The following is a 22,775-nucleotide window of genomic DNA, read 5'->3' as shown; positions in this document are numbered from 1 at the left end:
TAGGAAAGAAAAATAGAAAGGGTGCTCGATGTGTAAGCTTACCACATCAGATGCCAGTTCCAGCAAGTGTCGGTTCGAGTCCCATTCTCTGCCTGGAGGAAGTGAAGCAGGGAGATGAGGAAGGAGGAGGAGGAGAGGCCAGTCACTCTTGTAATCCCTCACTCTCCCAGAACCGTACACCTTAGGCAAGATGCTACCTGTCCTCTTATAGGAGCTGGGTACGAAAACACAACTTGTTAAGTAGCTACCACAAGTCCAAGGAAAGAATTTGTGGGCAAAAACCTAAAGGTAGAAAGACAAATGTGGTCTGATGATACCACACTCTGCTTTCAGACCGACAGAAACTTCTGGAGTGCAAGGGATGGACCAAGCCATTGACACTGAGCTCTCGGGCAGTGTACAGGTGTCAACGTCAGCTGCAGAATACGCCCTTCCGATCGTCTCACGAGGCCAGGAAGAAAGACATGTCCTTGGATACATCTTTCTTGGGAGAGTTAATACTAGTGCAAAGTCGTCAACATCCATCCATTACAGATGTCAAGACTTCTTTGAAAAGTGCTACAGCACCCAACAAGACAAAGCAGTATCTGATCTGGATCACTGACTACAAAGTCCAAGGGGGAAGGGATCATGAAGTTCTCAAACCTGGCAACAAACGCCGACGGGTTCAGAGTTCACTGCGACATCTGAAACGGAGTCAAGCTACTGACCCCCGTCCCTTGAATGCTCAAGAGAAAGAAGGTCCTTGAAGCTCTCTATCCTCTTCTCCAATGCCGGAGCAAGACGAGAGATGGTCTTGAGTTGGAACTCTGTCTGATGACTATCGCAAGGGCGCAGGAGGAGCACGAGACAGGAACCCTAAATGAGTCACATGCCGCCCAGGGGCCTGAGGTCCCTGGGAGAGCAAGACTGAGCGAAGCTTCTCATCAGTAGCTAAATCTCAACTGAAAAGAAAAGGGCTACTTTCAGGTAAAAGACTAGGCCGATAACCAGGTACTGCCTGTACCTGCAAAGTCAACCGAAGCAACAGGAGGGAAACAAGACCCTCTTGTTTGTTGACATATGCCACTACTGTGGTGTTGTTGCCCAACAACACCCCAAAGTATCTCAAAAAATTGATTCTGTAACTCTCGGAGGACCAGGAAACTGCCTTGAGTTCCAGGATGTTGATGAGAAGGTTGCACACCTTGAAGACAACGGTCTTACAGGTGTGCGCCTATTCCCTAGTTGGTGCATCTGGGAAGAGAAGCATGTCATGAGGAGAATAAGCAGACATATTCAGAGGTTCCTGTCGATCAAGCACCAGCCTAAATCCTCTCTCATCCTTCGAGAGAGGAAAGGATTAAGAACTGGAAGCAGATCTTCATTCTCCATGAAGAGAATGGAAGGTGAAGCTGCTCCCCCGAAGGGAAACCTTCTGCAGCGACGACAGGACACCAAAGATGAATAGCTCTAGCTGGGCTGGCTGCTCCCAACGTCAGGAACACGGGAGAGGAGACGGAACGGAAGTTCGATGAAGGTGGCTGAGACCCGGAGGAAAACAGATACTTCTCCTGAAGGATATCCACTGCCAGGTCTTGGCTATGTTGCTGTCATATAGTCCAATGACCTAACAATCATTCCTTCATCAAGTCATCAGGAGGAGGAGAACGCTGTTCCAAGCGTTCTCCCTTCCTCTCCTCCCTCTGCCCTGATGGAAAGAGGGTTGAAAGGGACACACTTAAGCGCACTTTCTAAGAAGAGAATGAGGAAGGTTGGGTGTTCTGCAAGCACCCTTGGAACCTGAGACTTCTTAGGGGCTGGGGAAGGGCTAGCCTGCCATTTTCTACCCACTCTCTGAGAAAGAGGGAGGGGGAACCGAGTAAAGGTCTGTTCCTGAGGCAATGTGACGATTCAGGGCTTACTAGACTGGAGATCAGAATCAGGGCAGTGTCCCTCTTCTTAGCACCACAATTTCCCACAGGTTGCTGTCTGGTGCTGGGTAGGCAAACTTACCCCCCAAAATGGAACAGCCTCTAAAAGGCAGAGAGCTCTTCAGGAATGAATGCATCCAAGGAGGCAAAGCCTTGAAAAAGTGAAGGATCACAGATTCATCAGAAGACTAACTGGAGGGACACTATAGTGGTGTCCTCCAGGTCGCCATCTCTTGTTGCGAGAGGGAACACCCTTCACGGCAAAGAGAAACAGCAAGAGATCTGAGTGGGGATGAGCCAGAGCCAGGACAATCTGCTAGTTGGCATAAGACCTCTCTGAGGCAAGAAGAATTGCTTCTGTCAAGGAAGAGGAAGGGGAAAGAGCTTGATTGGGTGGTTTTACCAAAATGAACTCCTTGTCCACGGAAAAGGCATTCATCTGGTCGAGAAAGCCTCTATAGCAAGCAAGGACTGCGGAAGCCCCAACAAAACCCCTGCAAGGAGCAGTGAACTTATTCACAGGGATGTCGCAGTTCTCTTCCTGAGATCACTGTGTTGATGAATCAGTGTGAAGATCTCTGCAAAAAGAAAATCGAGGGTGTCTGCATCCTGAAGAAGACCCTCGAGTCCTCCTGGGGCACAACACTCCCAATCTCTTCTCCTTGGAGGGATAACCTTGTCAAAACCCAGAAAACCATCCTCGACTACTCGGATGTATGGTGAGCTGATCTGAGAACTGAGCCCAGGACATAGATCCTTGTAGGGGAACTCCAATAAGAAACAAAACTCATAGGAGTCCTCTCTATCCAACTGACATCCCCTGGCAGCAACTGTAAGGGTTCGAGGGAAGAGGAGAAGAGAAAAGCACTCTTACTTGTCCTGCTAGAAGAACTGGCAAGAAAGGCTGACCATGGGTGATTGCCAACCAGAGGTGATGACAGCAACACAGAGAAAGGAGGGCGCTACCGCCACGGCGAAGTGCTAACCTGAAGAGAGCGAAAGTTCACTTGAGCCAAGTCTCCTGAAGGAAGGAGAACCTCAAGCCTATCATGTAAACACAATTGGGGGCTGGGCGAGCAAGCTGAACCACGAGCTGATCAGGACCAGGCGAGCAAGCTGAACCAGTCTTGAAACGCGATCAGGGGCTGGGTGAGCAGGCAGCACTCAAAACAAAGCAGGCAGGAAGTGTTGAAAAATCTTAATGTTTCGACACCTGTGCCTAAACCAGCCTGGAGAGCGAACTCCCTAGTACTGGTTTGGGGAGTGCCTGAGATTCCGCAGAATCCCGGATGCTCGATGACTTGCTAGTCGAGTGCTTGCAATCCCAAGGAATCCAAAGGCTGAGTGCTCGGCGAGACCCCCAAATCTCGTAAGAACATTCATCGGGAGTAAGCTCTTCTCGGCTTCCAAAGAAAACCAAGGAGGGGCAAGCACAGAATCAGTCTTACATGCAGACTTCTAAGAACTGGAATCTACAGCATGGCCTCGAAAGGTCACACACTCAAGGCCCCCGAAACCCCAATGGGAATGCAAATTGGTTCCCAACCCCAAAGGCCGGGTAGAGCCAAACGAAAGAACATACTGCCTCTCCAAAGAGAGGTAGTCCCTCAGAATTCCTGCAGGACCTCTGAAGGGAACCTCCTCCTTGCCTCTCCAGGAGCTTGAACCCTCGGGACCGAGAAACCAGGTTGGGAACTGATTAAGCACTCAAAATGGTGGGAGGTCTCTCCAACACTGGTTTGGGATGCACAAGACTGAAGATTCTCAAGCACTCGGTGTAGCTTGACAAAGCACCAGTCTAGGAGCAGAACCCCTTGAATGGCGACGGAAGCGCAAACCGAAGTCTGCGTGCCCGCAACTCCCGAAATGCAAGAACCTGGGGTAAGTGATTTGGTTCCCAAGCCCAAAGGCCAGAAGAGCCGAAGAGAGATTGGGAGGCAGGCCCTTAGAAGCCCCATGGCAGGACTTTTTAGGGGAGGGAGAGACAGCCTTCCTCTTCTTTGGCCAACGAGCCTCAGAAGAAGAAAAGGAGAAGGCAGAAGACGAAGTCCACGATATAAGGTTAAAGAAGACAACTATATCTCTCAGGACTTCTTCCTCAATCTATTCTCTGACATCTTCTACAGGATAGTGGTCAAGAAACACAGGAACTTCCAGGGAAGCTAAATCAGGAAGTGCAATGGGAGCAGCCCAGGTGACAAGAACACCAGAAGCAACAGGAGCAACCAGGGCAGCTGAGGCAGGAAGCACAAAAGGAGTGGCCAGGCCGGTAGTAGCTTCAGGAACATCAGCAGTGGCGACATGGGCAACCAGGCAGCTGGGGCAGGAGGCACAGCAGAAGCAGACAGGACCACAGGAGGCAGTGGCACAGCATACTGGAGTGCCAGAAAACAAACAGTGGTTGGTCCCCCTTGTCAGGGCACATTGCTGACACCGTCGTGGGGATCTTAGCCATTACCGTCACCATGGTTGTCAGTGAAGTATCCACTGTATGAGGGCAGCCTTCCTGCCACAGGCGAACTTTAGCTGCGCCTTACGATGTCGCTGTAAACCTGGAGGAAAAAAAAGCAAAAAAGATTAGTAAGGGAGACTCCTCTAACTCTGAGGGGGAATGTTCTTCGAAGCGAGAGGAGGCGCCTGAGAAGACGAAGGAGAGATAGCCACAAGGGAAGCTATCAGAAGGAACGAAGGGGCAGTCACCAAGGGCGCCATCGAAGGCAAATAACCTTCCGATGACACCCAACAACCAATCCCCTCCTGATAAGGATCCTCCCGGTAAAGCTACCCATGGCACAGGCAGAGAAGAGCAACACTCACACAAGATATAAAAGGTTATAGTCATGCTCCTGAACAAGGAGTGGAGGGCGAGGCCCAAATGATAGGGGAGTGAAAATTTATGGCCCTGGCTGCCAACCCCAAAACATGCTGGGGAAAGACAACCTTACCACAAGGCTATCAAAAACATGGGTTTGTATTTTAAACAATATCAAACACAACACAAAAGATCCCACCACGAAAGAAGAGCTTAATGACAATCAGGCAGAGAACTTCGAAAACACATCTGCACAGCATGATGACCCAAAGCAAATTGGAATGTTTACATTTGGGCAGGCGGGACTCCCGCCTATCAGGTGGCAGTTACTGCCTAAACACCTTGTTCAAGAGTTTTAACAGCCATTTCCAGCTTTGCTGTAAGTAATTCCTAATGTAAAGGACCGATGGTTTGTATATTGTGTAGGAGCAAACACGCCACAGGGGCCACTGACTTTAAATTCAAGCTTCCAAAGAATATGATGCTCATTCGAAAACAGTAACAGAAGGTACAGGCAATCCCTGGTTATCGGCAGGGGTTCCGTTCCGACAGTGTGATGAAAAGCGAAAATCGCCGATAACCAAAAATCTGTGATTCAGCGCTGATTTTTGGTTATCGGCGCTGAAAATCGCCGATTTTTGTCGCTAGACAAGCACCAGAAAATCCGATTGCCGATAACTGGGGACTGCCTGTAATGGGAAATACAGAAAGAGATCAGTCATTAGAAATACAGATAATTTAACAAATTAATAAATAAATAAAAATGTAAGTAAAATATGAAATAATCGTAAGTAAAATATCAAAGTACAAGTTGAATTGTATTAGGGTAGTAATGCACTGAATCCTCGCTTGAACTTCTAAGTCCCAATTGCACAGCATCCTCTGCGAGGCTATTTCACATTCCAACGGTGTGCATATTGGTGCTGCTGTTCAGCGAATTTGGTTGCTCTCGGCAGGAAAATGGGATCAGGGAACGATTGTGAATATGAAAGATCTCTGTTAAAGTACAACTGATGAAAAAGTGACAAACAGACCATCCTTCGATGGTCCAACCTATACCTGCTATTATTAGGAAACAGAAACCTACCACCACAAACCACTCTATCTAAAAGAGACAAATCTCTGGCAGAAGCAGACATCCACACTGCAGAACAGTATTCTAGTAAACGAATGACAAATGACCTAAAACAGGTTGCACTGATTTTAGTGCTGTTATAAATATATGAGGCCTTATGAACAATACCTAACTTTTTTTGTGGCTTTGCTGAAACTTTCATTAAATGTCTCAAAAGTAAGATGTGAGTCAAAAGTTACACCTAGAATAGTTAAAGCTTCAGACTCATTCAACAAAGGTACAATCCACCTGAAGAGGAGGATGGGGTGGAAAATCTGTATAGGATCTGCTAATCAATAGTATTTTCATTTTACTGGAGTTCAGCCTCTTACCCTACTGACTACACCATTCACTGATCCAGTCCATGCCTGATAAAAGGCTGAGGGCAGCTTCATTTCTCACTAGTGGAGACTTCACTACACCCACAAGTGTTGCCTCATCAGCATTGAACAACCTTGTTTTCAAGGCCAACAATCACATCACTTGTATACACTACAAATAACAGAGGACCCCAGACACAACAGGTCTTCATTCACTAAATAACCCATCAACAGCAACTTGCTGTTACCTACCTGTAAGGAAATCATGATGTAATTCTAAAACATATCCACCCACTCCAAGATTCTGAAGTTATAAATATAATTCTAAAACATATCCACCCACTCCAAGATTCTGAAGTTATAAATAAGTGGCTTGTGATTTACTAAATCGAAAGCAGCACTAAAATCTATTTGAATTACTCTGCACTCAAAACCCTTATGAAGGTTCTCTTGCAAATGGCATGTCAAGTCTAAAAGAGCATTGCAGGTACCTAACTGCTTCTTATACTGACTATCAGCTAACAATCCTTTAGATTCAAATACTTATAATAGTGGCTTATATTGACTATCAGCTAACAATCCTTTAGATTCAAATACTTAAAATAGTGGCTTAATGAGTTTTTCAGCAACTTTGGAGAGCACAAGGAGATAGAAATTGGTCTTTGGTTACTGCAGTCTGCAGATATGCCACTCTTTAGAACAGGCACTGTATTAAAGTAAACCCCTGCATTCGTGGTCTCACTATTTGTGGATTTCCCTGTGGAATATATATACACATTATTCGTGGAAAATTCGCCCAGTCGCAGTATTTTTCACTGAGAAATATTCACTAATTACTGTATTTTCATATCATTTTCATGACTAATTGCACTTTTTGTGATAAAACTATTAAAATACTCAAGTATGAGCATTTTTTGAGTTTTTTTTGTTTAAACTATCAAAATAGGCAGTTGTAAGTGTTTTTAGAGGGGTTTTAAGTATTAGTGGATTTTAGCTATTCATGGAAGGTGCAGTACACATCCCCCACGAATATGAGGGGTTTACTGTACAGGCAGTCCCCCAGTTAACGGCGATCCGGTTAAACGGTGCTTGTTTAGTTATGAAAATCACAATTTTCGGCACCGAAAATCTCCGATTTCCGCTTATCATTGCCGATAACTGGGTATTGGCACCGATACACACCTAACAGAGCTGCCATTAACCGAAAATTGGTGCTTTTCGGAGCTGATAAGCCGCAAAAATCGGCAAAAAAGCCACAAAAATCACAGATTTTCGGTTATCATCACACCCTCAGAACGGAATCCCCGCTGATAACTGGGGACTGCCCGTCCTAAGTTTTACCCAAAGAAAAGTAGTGTTTCTAAATTTCATCATTAAACATCATCAAGCCAATTATTTAAAGATTACAATGATACATATGAATTATATACTTCAGTAAACTTAATGATAAAATATGTACAGGACAGTGACCACCCCCCGTATTTACGGGGGATGCGTAACCCCCCCCTGAATACAGGCAGCCTTGGTTACTGGCGATCCGGTTTTATGGCGCTTGTCTAGCGACGACGATAACCATATTTTCATTGTTGATAAACTGGTTATCGGCAGCGCCGCTAACCGGTTATCGGCACGCCGTCGGAAATGGAACCCAGCCGATAACTGGGGACTGCCTGTAGCTATAATCCACGAATACTTAAAAACCCCTCTAAAAATACTTAGAACTGCCTATTTTGATGGTTTAAACACAAGAAAAACCCTCTAAAAATACTTATACCTGAGTATTTTAGTAGTTTTATCACAAAAATGCATTTATTCATGAAAATATGAAAATACAGTAATTAGTGAATATTTCTGAGTGAAAAATACCATGAACAGGTGAATTTTCCACGAATAATGGGTAGATGTGTTCCACAGAGAAACCCGCGAATGTGTGAGTCCGCGAATCATGAGGACGTGAAATACAGGGGGTTAGCTGTATAGGGAAATACACAGAATTTTTGATGTAAAATATATTCTTTCATTCCTTACATGACATCGCAATGCAATTATCATTTATCGTCTTGTGTTTCATACAATATCGTAGCTTAAATGTCATGGATGACAATGCTACCAAAAAATTATAGGTAGGGCTATCAATATGAAAGTAACAAGCAAAAGATTAAGAATATTAAAATAAGCGGGGATGCGCGCATACAATAGCCTCATGTTTACTTCATTATACAAGACATATTTTAGTATTAAGTTTACTGAAGTACATAATTCATATATATCATTATAATCCTTAAACCATTGGCTTGACGATGCTTAGTGATGAAACTGAGAAAGACTACTTTTCTTCGGGTAAAGCTGAAGTGTAATGAAAGTTATAACTTTTGAAAGAAATATTTCCCGAGGAGAGGTCATAGCGTAGATGTTCACTCGGTGACCGCTGGAACAGACTGACCAATTTCCAGCCCTGTGACTGGCTGATCCATGGACAATCAGGAGCATCATAGGAGACGGGGTTAGATATCAGGTGCACAGGTGGTGTGAATTAATTATAACAATTCTTTTTTCATTCTCTTTTACTTTTTTAACTAGAAGATGGGATAAAGAAATGGAGGAAAAGAAGTTGGTCTATTGTAATTTGGTCTCTCTCACTGCCTGACTGTACGCTGCTACCTGCCCCTGCTATTTTTTTAAATTTTTTTATAAATATTGTCGTATTGGTATTAATTGCTTACTCCATCTCAAAATCGAATTATTGTAAGGCAAATTATCGTAACTCGAGCACTACTTGGGTACCTGAGTAATTTATGTTTTATCACAAAAAGCTTATTTAGTCATGAAAATGATATGAAAATACTGCAATTAGTAAATATTTCTGTGAAAAATACAGCGAATGGGCAAATTTTCCACAAATAATTTGTATATATGTTCCACAGAGAAATCCGCGAATCGGTGAGTCCGCGCACTGTGAGAATGCGAATACAGGGGGTTTCTGTATTTTAATTTTAGATAACTGTCCATATCACCAAACTGCTTAGATAGAAAGTCTTACTGTTCACTCACGTGCAACCGAATTCTACACCCATTTTTTGTAATTTCTGATGTGCCATGACAATGTTTCGCAACACACTGAAATAATCTCACAGCAGTTGAGAATCACTGGTGTACTATAACTCAGAGTGTAGTTATGTATCCTCATTTTGTCGTCAGAAAAATCGCTTTCAGTGCAAGTTTTTTTTTGTTTTATGCATATTATTTTTGAAAAGTGATGCCATGATTTTTTTCAACCGAAAAAAAGGGGGGGGGGAACTTAAGGTCGAATTTCTAAATTTCCCGAGATAATTTTCATCATTAGCTGTATAATAAGTGGTAAATTTTGAAGCAAATCCCTTCAATCACAAGGTAGAAACAGTCATTTACTTTATAATGGGGCCTCATGGCATCGGCATTCCCCTTAAATGACCTTCTAGACCAAAGAGAATTGTCCCGTCTGGAGACAAGAGAATTTACTTGGTTACAAACACAGTCAGCATGGTTAGAACATGGCAAACCCAATGATGTCTTCGTTTCTTTCTTGGGCCCCACAAGGGTTTTAAGACCTGAAAGATAATCTGAACTGGTAGTCAGTCTCTTCCGCTAATTCACCGTACCCACGAATAAGTTCCATAACTTTTGCATGCGTTGTTAATAGCTCTTGGCTGTCTGCATCGAGAGGGAGAGGACCTTCTGCTTTCGGGCCACAAGATTCTCGATCCGGCCTGTCAACTGAGTCACCAGTATTCCCTGCATCCTTCTTGAGCACTGGAGCATAAGAACAATCAAGGCCTAAAACTTTCTTGGGTATATATCATTCTAATAAATGAGAAGAGAAACTGTCTTGATAGCGGTCCTGTCCATGAGAATGAGAGCGTGGACTGTAAGATAAAGGAGAGGATGGCCATGGTTGATGCCACAACTGTAAAGGACTATCGTTACGTGGAGAATGGTCACAGCCATACGAACAAGACTGTGAACTACTTGGCCTAAGAGAGGAACAGTCCTGACCATGAGAACGTTCCCTTGGGTGTGATGTCAACTTCTTGACGGCCGCCTTGTCGTCTTAACAGCCGTGGTCCTAACCCTCGTTTCTTGTGCAGGATGAGCGAGAGACGACGAAATGACCAACTTTTTGAGGAGGAGTCCGATCTGTAAATCTCTGGCTTTTAGAGGAGACTGCTCTTGTTGAGTGAGTTGCAGCACAAGAATCGGGAACTGGGCGGTGCTCATCAGCAGCTAAAGTAGTTATACAGCCGTGAACCTTGACAGACCCATGACTATCCGTAATGGCAAATAGCTGAAGACCAACCAGGAACAAACTCAATACAGCTGTGATTAGCCAACTGAGAATTAACTGTAAGAGACAGATGGTTGGCCTTCCTTCCAGATGAAGGAGTAATGGAGTGGGAATCCAAAGGGGGCCTGTTGATCTGGGCCATGAAGTCCATCTCCCTCCAACACCTCTGTGGAATGGACGAACAGACAACAATGAAGATGAATGAGAAGAAGACAAGGAAACAGAGATCTACGACATCTCTTTTTTGATTTCTTCATATCTGAGTGGCCAAACTTCTTCAGAAGAGCACTTCTGACTCTCCCCACCAGGGCTTGAACAAAGGAGTTGGAAGGAACAGACGCAGAAAGCCCAAGAACGGAAATCGATGGTAAGAACACAGTCGATGAAGGAATGGTGTAGGCCAAGAATGTTGTGGCAGTAGCAATGCAAGCAGTCACAGACACCACAGGTGTAGAGACTGACATAGCGGTAGACACTGGGAGATGGGAAGACAAAAGAAGTGGGGCAGTGGGCCCCCAATGTGGGCTCCCTTGGTAGGTCTAATGATGACCAGCACTTGGTTAGCTTCTCCGCATCTATTCCTGAAACAAACAACAGTACAAGGGGGAGCTGCCTCCCTTCTCATGAGGGGGGAAGCCTCCCACTCCCTCGAAAGAACAGAGGCAGCTAAATTAATCACAAGATCTTCTGAACCCTTCCTCAATCTATCTAGAGACAGAGTAACGGAAGAACGAGGAGTAAAATCTTTCTGAGATGATGCAACAAGAGGCAAATCTGGTGAAGGAGAAAAAGAACAAGAAGGAATGGTGGCATTCGACGCCATTGGAGGCATAATGCCTTCCCATGACGGAACAGCCGATTTCCTCTTGTATTTCTTATCAAAACGCTTCCATTACCCCGGAGACCAATCATGACACTCTGAACGGGGTTACTTATATTGTAACCATTTAATCTGCATCTGCTACCAGTGAAATGAGGACCCTACCGCAGGGCATTTTCTCTGAGGCAGAGCCTTCTTAGATGATTCATGGGTTTGCATCTAGAATGCAAATACACGCAGATAAACATAAATATGACAGAATTACAAACAAAAATAGAATGAAAAACCAGGACGCCAAGGTGAAGAATGAACAGGAAGTGTGTAAAAAACCGGCTTCTATGCTAGAAGACGGTTTAAGAGATGACTGGCGTATCACGGTGTAAGTGAGGGGGAAGAGAGGTCAGGCAGCCTCCCCATTAGCTAATACACTGATGCCACCAAACCTTGTTAGTTTTCTGTAAAAAAAAAACTACTGAGATGGCCTTGTCGTCCGTCTGCACTTTTTCTGTCCGCCCTCAGATCCTAAAAACTACTAAGGCTAGAGGGTTGCAAATTGGTGTCGATCATCCACCCTTCAATCACTAAACATACCAAATTGCAACCCTCTAGCCACAGTAATTTTTATTTTATTCAAGGTTAAGGTTAGCTGTGGATCGTGCGTCTGGCAGCACTTGCCAGAGGCATGTGACACACCTTAACTTGACTGCATCTGGGGAGCAACCAAACCGCTGGACGTTCATAGGACAGTTTTATACAGCATTATACGTTGTACAGAAAACTCGATTGCGCTGACGAAACTTCGGTGCATTTTTTACTTGTTTTATTTAAGGTTAAAGTTAGCCATGATCGTACGTCTGGCAACCCTATACGTACCATCAACACAGGCCACCACCAGGCCATGGCTGAACGTTTCATGGGCCGCAGCTAAGTTTCATGGGCCATGATTTAAAGTTTCATACAGAATCCAGTTATGTGCTTGAGATTTTCCCTATGCGTAAAGACTGATAAGTCTGTTTTGTATATGAACAATGTCATTTCTCTTTCTTACTCTAAATGCTTCTTCAATGGGTATCTGATCCCTAACTCTTTTTTTAATAATACAGGTAATCTGCTTACTCCTGGGTCACACACAAAACTAGCAGGACTATTAAATGAACCCAATTTTAATCACCTTCCTCCCTAAATCGAAATTCAGCTAGGATAATGGTCTTTAACACCATGTGAACATTTTATAGAGCTATACTTTGCAAACCAATAAGTTCAACAAAAGCTCCCCTCCAGACTTGGCACAAATTTATCTCTACTGGAGTTACTTCACTGACTGACAGTTCTTACCCCACCTAATTGGGCTTCTTTAATCTAGAGTAGCTGAATCTTAATGTTCTTTGGTACATGAAATGGTAGTAATCTCATTGAACTGAAGCATACAGCTGCCTGTTTCTTTAAAATGTCTCTATTCCTTTGCTTGTTAAAGGTTATTTCTAAAGCAACCTTCATCAATGCTATTCATTTTTTGCATCCTCTCTGATTGTACTATCATGACTTAAAGAGCTGTTTGAACATCCTAGTAATTACAGTGCAAAACCAGTACCCTCTTTAATACCACATGCTTTCTGTTCCCTTACACTACATTACTAACAACATGTTTAAATTCTTTACATCAGTAACCAGTGCTTAAAATTATCAGTAAAGTTTAGTCCTATCGTAGGCAAAGTTCAAACATTTCTTTAAGTTTATGACATTGTACATTACCAGACAAGTTCACAGCAAAGCCTACTTTATTAAATATCTTAGATATGCAAGACTTACCTCCTAACAGTGATTGTATTGATAGAAGTATTGATCGAACATCATAAGAAGCTGACCACTTTTCCTTCAGTATATCTAAACAAATGTTACCATGAAGATCTACATTTGGGTGGAAACAAGAAGTCACAAATTTAACTGTTGGTGGTGAATACGGATAACTGCTGGGGAATTCCATTGATAACCTATATGAGAGACCTTCATATACCTGTAAATAGAAAATTTTTGTGCTTACTTTTCGTATTTCACTTCATAAAGTGCACCTACTGATAACTTAACAGGTTCGATCTTAACCAATAGAGAGATTGAAATTAAATATGTGTTCAAGTTACTAAAAGCTTTAAAGTGATCAAAAGTTACGAAAAGCTTTAGGTCTTGTGTTATCTTTTCCTCCAATAAGGTATTTTTGATATGTATAAAATCAACTGTTTTAAAGGGTAAGAACATCGCTTTTATGAAAATATATATTCAAAGATACTACTATATATAAAAATATAAAGAAATATGATCCAATAAAAAAATGTTATTTCCATAGATATGCAACTAAGGTCTAACAGTGTTGCCTCCTGTCATTATATTGGCTATAAAGGTAGGAAAGTATGTAAATGCTACTGATTCTTAGCAAATGTGCTGAACTGTGACATACAGTATATATATACAGGGTTTTTCATGAAGTCTGAGAACTGAACATACAACACTCTCTCTCCAATATTACTAATATTCATACAGAAAAGTGAAATCTTAACTACTTTACAAAAGATGTACACAGCTTTCTGCATTTGAGAGAGAGAGAGAGAGAGAGAGAGAGAGAGAGAGAGAGAGAGAGAGAGAGAGAGAGAGAGAGAGAGAGAGAGAGAGAGAGAGAGAGAGAGAGAGAGAGAGAGAGATATCCTTTCACCAATGTGGCAACTCCCAGAATATTTTAATAACAAGAAACAGATTATGTTAAAGATAGAATAAACATTAAACTAAAATCTTCTTACTGCAGAGATGATTTTGATTCAATTTCAGTGTGTGCGTAAATGCCCTTAGCACTATTTGGTCATTTGCTATATCTGGATCATAGAATGTCAAAAGACATACTAAAGGTATATAGGTTATAGTAAAAGATTTGTGAGGACAAAATAAGGATCCTACTATGATGATTGTGAATACAAGAAAGGAATCTATAGTGTTCTGAGATTTACTTGAACTTACTGAAAAAATTCATGATGATTCAACAGAACTATGGCAATCAGCCTAGGCTTGAATAGCAATTAGTATTAAAAGTGAGCTAAAAAAAAAATCTTTACAACATTGAAGATTGAATAAAAAAAAAAATCCATTTTATAAAGGGTAAAAAACAATTCAGCATGGTAATCTAAAGTAAATAAAATTCTTAACACTGATAATAATTTTCTCAAGGTAATTTGGCTGCCTGGTCTTCGGAATCTAACCAGGTCAATACATCAGGAGTGGATCTGGACTCAATTTCGGCATCATTATATGAACTTGCATCTTGCTTATAATAAACAGTTTATTTTATTCAAAATCATGAAATGACATTATGACACTTACATTGAGTTTTTTTCATACAAAAATTGTGAATAAACACAAAATCATAACTAACATAATTAACTGAGTTAGATAACTGGTATATTTTCTTTCCTATTTACCTTGCAGTATTGACACTGAGAGTTTGTTTGCAGATGTACTGAACAGTGTCAAAACTTTTCAGCATTTTCAGAATCTGAGATTATTATTATTATTAAAAAAAAAAATCATCTCCTCCTTAAGTCTGCAATGAAATTTAGAATTTACAAAATCAGAATACATGTATCTCTGTGGTGTACTATACAACATTTGTACTAAAATGAAAATAAACAAAAACAAACATGAAAAAGTTCATTTGTCAAGTTATAGCCTTATTGCAGATTATGTTTTTTAATTATCAAAACTGGCTAATAAATGGTCATTTACAAAAACAAATTATAGAAAGAAGTTGAAGTTTCTCCATAAGCAATTGTTCTTTCAGCAACTACTATTTTCATTTGTGACAACTGGACCCAACTCTCACTTCTTACGCCAAAACACTGGGCTGTACAACTATTCTACTGTAACAGGGCCATTTCTATAATCTAAATCATATAAGTTTACACATACATAACTGTCTCCTAAGTCAAATGGTGTGGTGATGGGCTTAACTGCATAGCTATAATGATTTACTCATATAGAAAGTAAAAAATTTTTCTTTTGTCAGTTTTGCATCAGCTGAATTAGTTGGCAACACAGTCCCATCACAGACAAGCAGAAGTGCTTGCTGTTGGACTGATGGACGGGCATTTGGAAACACATCCTTCAATTCCATAGAGAGCACGAAGTCGCCTTCTCTAACAGAATCCAACACAGGCCATGCTGTTTCCAACTTGCACCAAGTCTGAAGGTCAAACTTGTTCAAGACAGATCAATAACTTGTCTCCTGCCACCAGTTGACTTCTCCAACAGGAAATGATGACATTAAAACCATAGAGTCTGGTCATACAATTTCCAGCATGTTCTTTCCCGACATCTCTTCCTACCCTGCTGACAAGGCCAGAGTATTCAGGGATCCTGGAGGGTAGGTTAGAGACAGTACTGGTACTTGAGATGATCCTCAGCGGGTATTCTGTACCTCCCCTGAAAGACAAAGACTACCAAGGCCCTCAATCCCAGCTCTGCCTCATTGCTCAACAGCATGACAGGCATCCTACCCTTGGAAGCTGGAGAGGGGGACTGCCAGCCTCAGCATCACCTTCTCATTTTCTTACCTCCCTTCCTATAGTTGCCACACGCTAAGTTGGCGGTGATGGCCCGCCCACTTCATTAGTTCAAGTCCTTATCCGTATTTTCATAGAAAATATTTTGATATGATATATTCCTCTTTCCATTTCCTATGTGAAACGTTAATTATTGGAGAACTAAAGTTAGAAATTCTTTCATAGAATTAAAATTTCATTCAGCGTAGGAAAAAAGAATTTATATATATTACAGGAAATCGAAGCCAAGGAAAAAAAATTATTGTCGAATGTAAACAATTCGTTATTTCAGGGCATTATGTTATATATGAATTGAATAAAAACAAATAATACAAGCCATGTTTCATAATAACTTATATACTGTCGATTGCATACCTATAAATATGCTATATGATTATATGAATCATAAGACACCATAAAATATGCATGATGGCAGTGGGGAGGTGAAATGCTCAGATAAACAGCCACTCAGTGATCAGCTGATTCTGACAGCTCGCTCATTGTAGACAACTTAACTGAGTAAGTCAGTGTTGCCATCTTTATATTTTGCTAAAGATAACTATAAGTTTTGGTGTGTTATACCCAGTCTAACAATCTTTTTAGGTCAGAAACCTGCTGCAATTATATGTAAACATATTTAGGTAAAATATATATCCTGATACATCAAACATTTAATTGACTCAACAAAAGAAAACAAATTGGTTTATCATTGGATACATCAAACAATACCTCAAAATAACAAATTCATTTGTCATTGGTACTTTAATCATTTCATTTAAGTAGAGCAATTACCTCAATCATCACTTTCTGACTCCTCACTGTCACTGGTGATGTTTATACTCAATTTTTCAGTTAGATGGTCACGTGCTGTATCACTTCTATAAATTTCCCCCACTTCTCTTGTGTGACGCACACGACCTCCAGTCCTCTGCTGTTACTCTGTCTATTGCACGTTTAGTTGTATGTTCAACATTTGTCAAAGTCTGATTTTGATTTGAATTGCATTTCTTAACCTCATTTTTTATTTGTGCCCAAATCAATTCTATGGGGTTGAATCTGCAATGATAAGGAGGAAGTCTAAGTACCTTAAGGCCAGCATCTCGAGCGATTTTGTCAATTTCATACTCCCGTAGGTACTTGTGCTGCTTTACCACATCAAGAAGTCACATTTGGTAAAAGAAGGGTCATGAGCTATATTGTGTTAGGTTAATCAGGAGACAATTTCTGCTTTCTTTGAACTGCTGACAGGTGCTTTGTTTGATATTTTGGAATGATATGAAGCATTATCTAAGACAATGAGAGACCGAGTTGGAATGTTTGCCAGTAGCTGTGTTTGAAACCATGATAGGAAGCATGTATGATTCATACTGTAATGGTAATCACCCTTGTTACCATTTTTCGATCGAAAAATTAGCAATCCTCCAGGTACGAATCCATTTTCTCCCCCAGCAAGCACTATGATAAATCTAGCTCCTTTTCGCGTTTTCACTTTTGGACCAACAATTCCATCGGGTAATGACCAACATTTGTTCACACACTCATTTTGATTGACCCATGTTTCATCCACGTATATTTCTGGCCTTGGAGTGTCGGATTTTCTGTTTTCATCAATAAGTCTTAGATATTTATTTCTTGCAAGAACAATATTGTTCCTTTCCATTAACAACTTCCTGCCACTTTCAAACTTTTACAGCGAAACCCAATTTCCTTAAAAAGCTTGAGAAGGGATGTATAAGTGCTTGAGAAAGGATGTATAAGCACCAGGGAAATTCACAGGTGGCTCCTTCACCTTTTCCAGTAATTTCTTGACTGTTGGAATTCCACCTCTTTCGTAAAAAGCCATTATCTCCTGGCGTACACAATCCTTATCAAAATTATCCAAAGCTCCCATTACTCATGATGTTCTGGTCCTAGGGGGTGGGGAGTACATTTCTCCACGCTTGTGTTGCTTTATTTGCTGAACGGAGTGGACAGATATTCCCGTTGCAGCAGCAGTCCTTTTTAAAATATCTTCGCATTCCTGATCATGTTGCTTACGGAGATAGTGGAAGACCTCAATTATGACGAGAATTTCAGAATGGTTACTGTGCTGACAGCTGTTTCTTGTTATTCTAGGTTAGCTCGGTTAGGCTAACTACTGCATTTGAAATTCCCTCCAATTTCAGTAACTGGCTATTCAAGTGATCATTTTGCCCCCCTACATAAGTTGCATGTTTTTTAAGCAGTAAACATGTTATTTGGACACTGAGACTACTATATTCATTTTAGATAGCATCTCCATATTTAAATGACTTTAATGATTGACATGATTTTGACCTATCTTTTACATATTTACCAGATATTGAAGATAAACGAATCAGACTGCATTCACAAATGTGTAAAATCCTTGACTTTGACTACTTGAATTATACTGCAATCATATTCTCATATTAATCAGAGGTGTTAATAATTTGACATACTTTTTTCTTTTCTTTAGACTATAATTGACTGCTACAGGAAAAACAACTCGAATTAGTACTTGCAAGCGCATTCAATACGCTCAAATTAATAGCCACACGAACAGTTGCTGTATTCCAATCACCACCTTTGCTTACAAAGGGGCGGGGCATCAAAGCCAACTTAGTGTGCGGCAAGTATGGTAGAGGGTAGGGGCAGAGACAAAAGAGCTGGAAAGGTTTACTCCCTTTCCCAGAGCAAGAAGTCTAAGCACCATGTCTCAGTTTGCCTGGAGGTGGATTCCTATTGACACGAAGGAGTAGTTGCCCCCGAAGGCCTGGCCACAGTTCCCTTTGAACCCACAGGGTGCTAGAAGAAGACTGCAAGATGGATTAGAATCCTGACTGCTGGTGCATATCTTCCCACCACTGCCTGTACCCTGGGCTTCAGAGAGAGTAAAGAGATATCCAAAACCAGACTTCCAAAGCGTAAGACTACAGTACTGTCTGCCAAAACTTATCCGAGACAGGGACCTTCGTCTATGAGCACTGGTGGGATGGACAGCCACCTCCTCAACATGCACAACACTGTCACTTTTCACTGCATTGTCACTAATCACATTTTTCTCCATAAGAGCTTTAATAGCACATCCCATCTCCATAATGGTATTAGATAATATGCCAAACTTCTGATCGAACCTTGATTCGAGGCTAGCAATGGTGCGGAGAGCGGAATCATGGGAACCTGGATCAGGAGTCAGTGGTATGGAACCTGGATCAGGAGTTAGTGGTAAAGTAGGAAGACTTAGGGCGGGAGAAAGCAGAGGAATTGGAGAAGTAACAGTCCTATCTTCCACTATACCAGGAAAAGGAGCAGATTCCGTACTAGCCCTATTCTCAGCCCTAAGGGCTGCCTTCCTCTTTCTATCTCTCTCTAGTTTCTCCAAGAGAGATTTTAAGGTCTTCCATTTTTCCCCTCCCAATCCTGATACTCTAAGCAAGTATTATCCATTCTACACTCTTGTCCCCTACATTTAGTGCATTTAGTATGAGAATTGTAAGAAAACTTAGTCTAGTTTTACAACCCTCTGAGTGAAAGCAAATACTAGAACTAGAATCTGACATGTTAACTGAGGAAAATCCTAAAGTTAACTAACAAATAATCCAATAACGACAGAAAACCACAACAGCAAAAAATTGTGAATACTTCACCAAGACCAAGCAAAGAAAAAATCCCAAAAAGCAATGAAGTTGGCTGCGAAAAACTAAAGATGTTGATTGGAAGCCAGCAGGAAACAAACTGAGCTCTCTGCTGAGTTGTTCCTTTGTGTCCCGGATAGTGGGCAGGACCTTGTCACCTACACACAAACGATAGAAGCGCCGCCGAGTGAATTTTGAATTTTTAAGCTGTCGTAGGTTAGGAACCAACAGCTGTGTAATTACTTGGTAAGTTACTTATATAAATAATATAATAATAATAATAATAATAATAATAATAATAGAATAAAAAATTTAACTTACAGTTGATGCTGGACCATGAATAGTGCCAATCCATTTGAACAGGTTGTCTCCTTCTGGGAAAGCTGAGATTCCCTTGTCACTAGACATCATCAAGGTCATGAGTTCATGCTGGAGTCTGGAAGAATATTAATATTGTATATCCAGTCTAAGAACTTAAATCTACAGATATCAATACAGTAATGACAGCTAAGGCACTTTTGTTATTTCACACAGTCTAATAACCAAGACTTGTGATGTTCAACATGATTTTAAATCATCTAATACTTTTGCTTACAAAGCACTTTGTAATAGGCTGTGCACTAGTCGGTGCTTGTACAAAGTTGACAACATGATGTAAGATATGATGGTAAACACTGCACATCCATAACTTCTATTTGCAAAGAGTAGTAGAAAAACAGTGAATACATGCGAAGGCAAAAGCTTGAAGCCACAAAAAAAAAAATTTTTTTTTGAATCATGCAATATTACTAATACAATTTATGGTATTATCTTATGCAAAATTTACAGAAAGAGAGATTGAATTTAATGGTTGAAGTAACACTAAATTTTTAGTATTTCTATTTCATGTAAAAAGTTAAGAATGCCACCCAATGTATTGTTACATTCAATAATGGTTCAGGCTTTCTTTATGGTACTGCTTTTTAATTTCCAACATATCTGCACTCTGAATGGTAGTCAATCCCATGTCACTGCTGTAACTTTTGAACTTCCCCTGGAACCTGAAGACGAATATTTGCTCTCACGTTCATCTGAATTCATTAGGTCTTCATACTTATAACCACTACTAAGTGATTCAGAGCCGATGAAACACGGTTTTTTGGCAACAACTTTTTACCAAAACATCGGATAAAGGTGAAAGTTGGCAAGTGTATATTTTACAACCCTACCTAATTTTTGCAAGTATTATTTAGTACCTAAGTTTGATAGTTTTGGTATTTATAGAGTAAAATGAAGTCGCTGATGCCGGAACCGAGAAAATCACAAACAAGGATCCTAAAACCATCTGTGACGTAAACATAATATGACATCATGAGGCTCCGCCCATCCACCAGGTAAGTGGTGAATAGATATGCTTACAGTCTAGGCTTCAAAAAATTCGATAATGGCCAGCAGGATTTGGAATTGTCCACGTGGTTGCAAGACTGCATATGTGCTACAGCTTGCCACTTTGTATACCAGCGAGAAGACCCTTGGCAAGATTTACTGTAGCGTGAATAGGGAATTATTTCTATAGTGGGTAATAGTTACTTGTCCACCCCAGAAGTGTGGGCAGGTAGACAATCCCAACCTCTTCCTCGTGCGTAACAATGAAGACATTTTGTAAATAAATTATGTAGTGTTAGACGTTTTATTTGTATATCTAGAACGTTTAACATTTATTAAAACATGATGATTATAACAATATGTTCCTCATTTAAACCAGTTTCAATATATTTTCATTTCCATGCATATCAATATAAATCAGGTTACATTTGATTGACATTAAGTAGGTAAATAATAGCTTGACCTTAAAATCTTGACCCCTACCATTACCTTTTATTTCCAGTGAGTAGGCTATACGAGCGCTGTTTAGGGTGCTGTATGATATAAATAAAAAAAAAACAAAGACAAACAGCAATGGGTTACATTGACTGAAATAAAATAATGGCATTGACCTTTACACCTCTAACAACTGAGGGAAATGAGGTATCATTGCTTTTCATTTTAATTCTACTTCTAGTGACCGCTCCTGACTTGCTGCAAATAGAAGTCTATAGTATCGAAACCTGAGGTAAAACAAGACGGATGGTCTTTTTGTATTCCCGCCCTCAGATGTAGATCTAACAAATGAGCTATAGACTGGTTCATTATGTGGATGAATTACATACATTGAATTATTTGTAAAGTAGAAACAATGCGAATATCAAGAAAATGGACGAATTCCAAGCTAACAACTTAGTCCCAACAACTGCTGTGGAAGTTGTAATGAAACCTCCACAAAATAATAATAATAATAATAATAATAATAATAATAATAATAATAATAATAATAAAATTGCTGAGAATACTCACCATCATTGATATTGCTGAACCTAGGATGGGTACTAATATTAATTAGGGAATATGTCATCAGCAAGTGGGCAGAGACACAGTGAAGAGACGTTTTCCCCACATGTAAACTTCTCTTCGCTGTGGGTGGAGCCTCATGACGTCATAGGTTAACATCACTATTGTGTTCAAAACCCTGACCTGCGATTTTGATGGCTCTGGCATAGGAAACACACTTTTACTCTGATAAGTACGAGAACTATTGAACTTAGGTGCTAAATAATACTTTCAAAAATTAGGTAGGGTTATAAAATATACACTTGCCCACTTTCACCTTCATCCGATGCTTTGATGAAAATGTGTTGCCGAAATACCATGTTTCATCGGCTCTGAATCCCTTAGTACTGTAGTTTCTTTATCATTTGCTTTGATTGTGAAGGATGAGACAGCAAAAAATAAGAATTTATTTCACCAAACGCTTGGGTATGTGACACTGAAGCTCCATCACAACAGTAAACAAGGTACAGTAAACCCCCCCGTATTCGTGGGGGATGTGTACCGCACCCCGCCTGCGAATAGCTAAAATCCATGAATACTTAAAACCCCTTTAAAAACACTTAGAACTGCCCATTTTTATAGTTTAAACACAAGAAAAATCCTCTAAAAACGCTCATACCTTAGTATTTTAATAGTTTTATCACAAAAAGTGCATTTAGTAATGAAAATGATATGAAAATACAGTAATTAGTGAATATTTCTCAGTGAAAAGTACTGCGAATGGGCAGATATGTTCCACAGAGAAATCCGCCAATACATGAATCCGCGAATCATAAGAACGCAAATATGGGGAGTTTACTGTACACTGCCATCTATTAAAGAAAATGTGCACTAAATGCTTGCTCAAGGGGAGC

At 40.7% G+C, this 22,775-nt stretch overlaps 1 protein-coding gene across 1 annotated transcript in view; it reads right to left on the bottom strand.

Moving 5' to 3' along the window:
• The window catches only part of vih (ubiquitin conjugating enzyme vih), a 38,661-nt gene that overhangs the window by 9,400 nt on the left and 6,486 nt on the right, over positions 1-22,775 (bottom strand). The window contains exons 2-3 of the mRNA XM_067124181.1: positions 19,837-19,951; positions 13,110-13,314 (exon numbers count right to left, since the gene is read on the bottom strand). Coding sequence (XP_066980282.1) covers positions 13,110-13,314; positions 19,837-19,951 — 320 coding nt within the window. The remainder of the gene's footprint in view (positions 1-13,109; positions 13,315-19,836; positions 19,952-22,775) is intronic.

The sequence above is a fragment of the Macrobrachium rosenbergii genome, chromosome 22 (genome assembly GCF_040412425.1).
Source record: "Macrobrachium rosenbergii isolate ZJJX-2024 chromosome 22, ASM4041242v1, whole genome shotgun sequence".
NCBI lineage: Eukaryota > Metazoa > Arthropoda > Malacostraca > Decapoda > Palaemonidae > Macrobrachium > Macrobrachium rosenbergii.
This window is presented reverse-complemented; position numbering and strand designations above follow the sequence as displayed.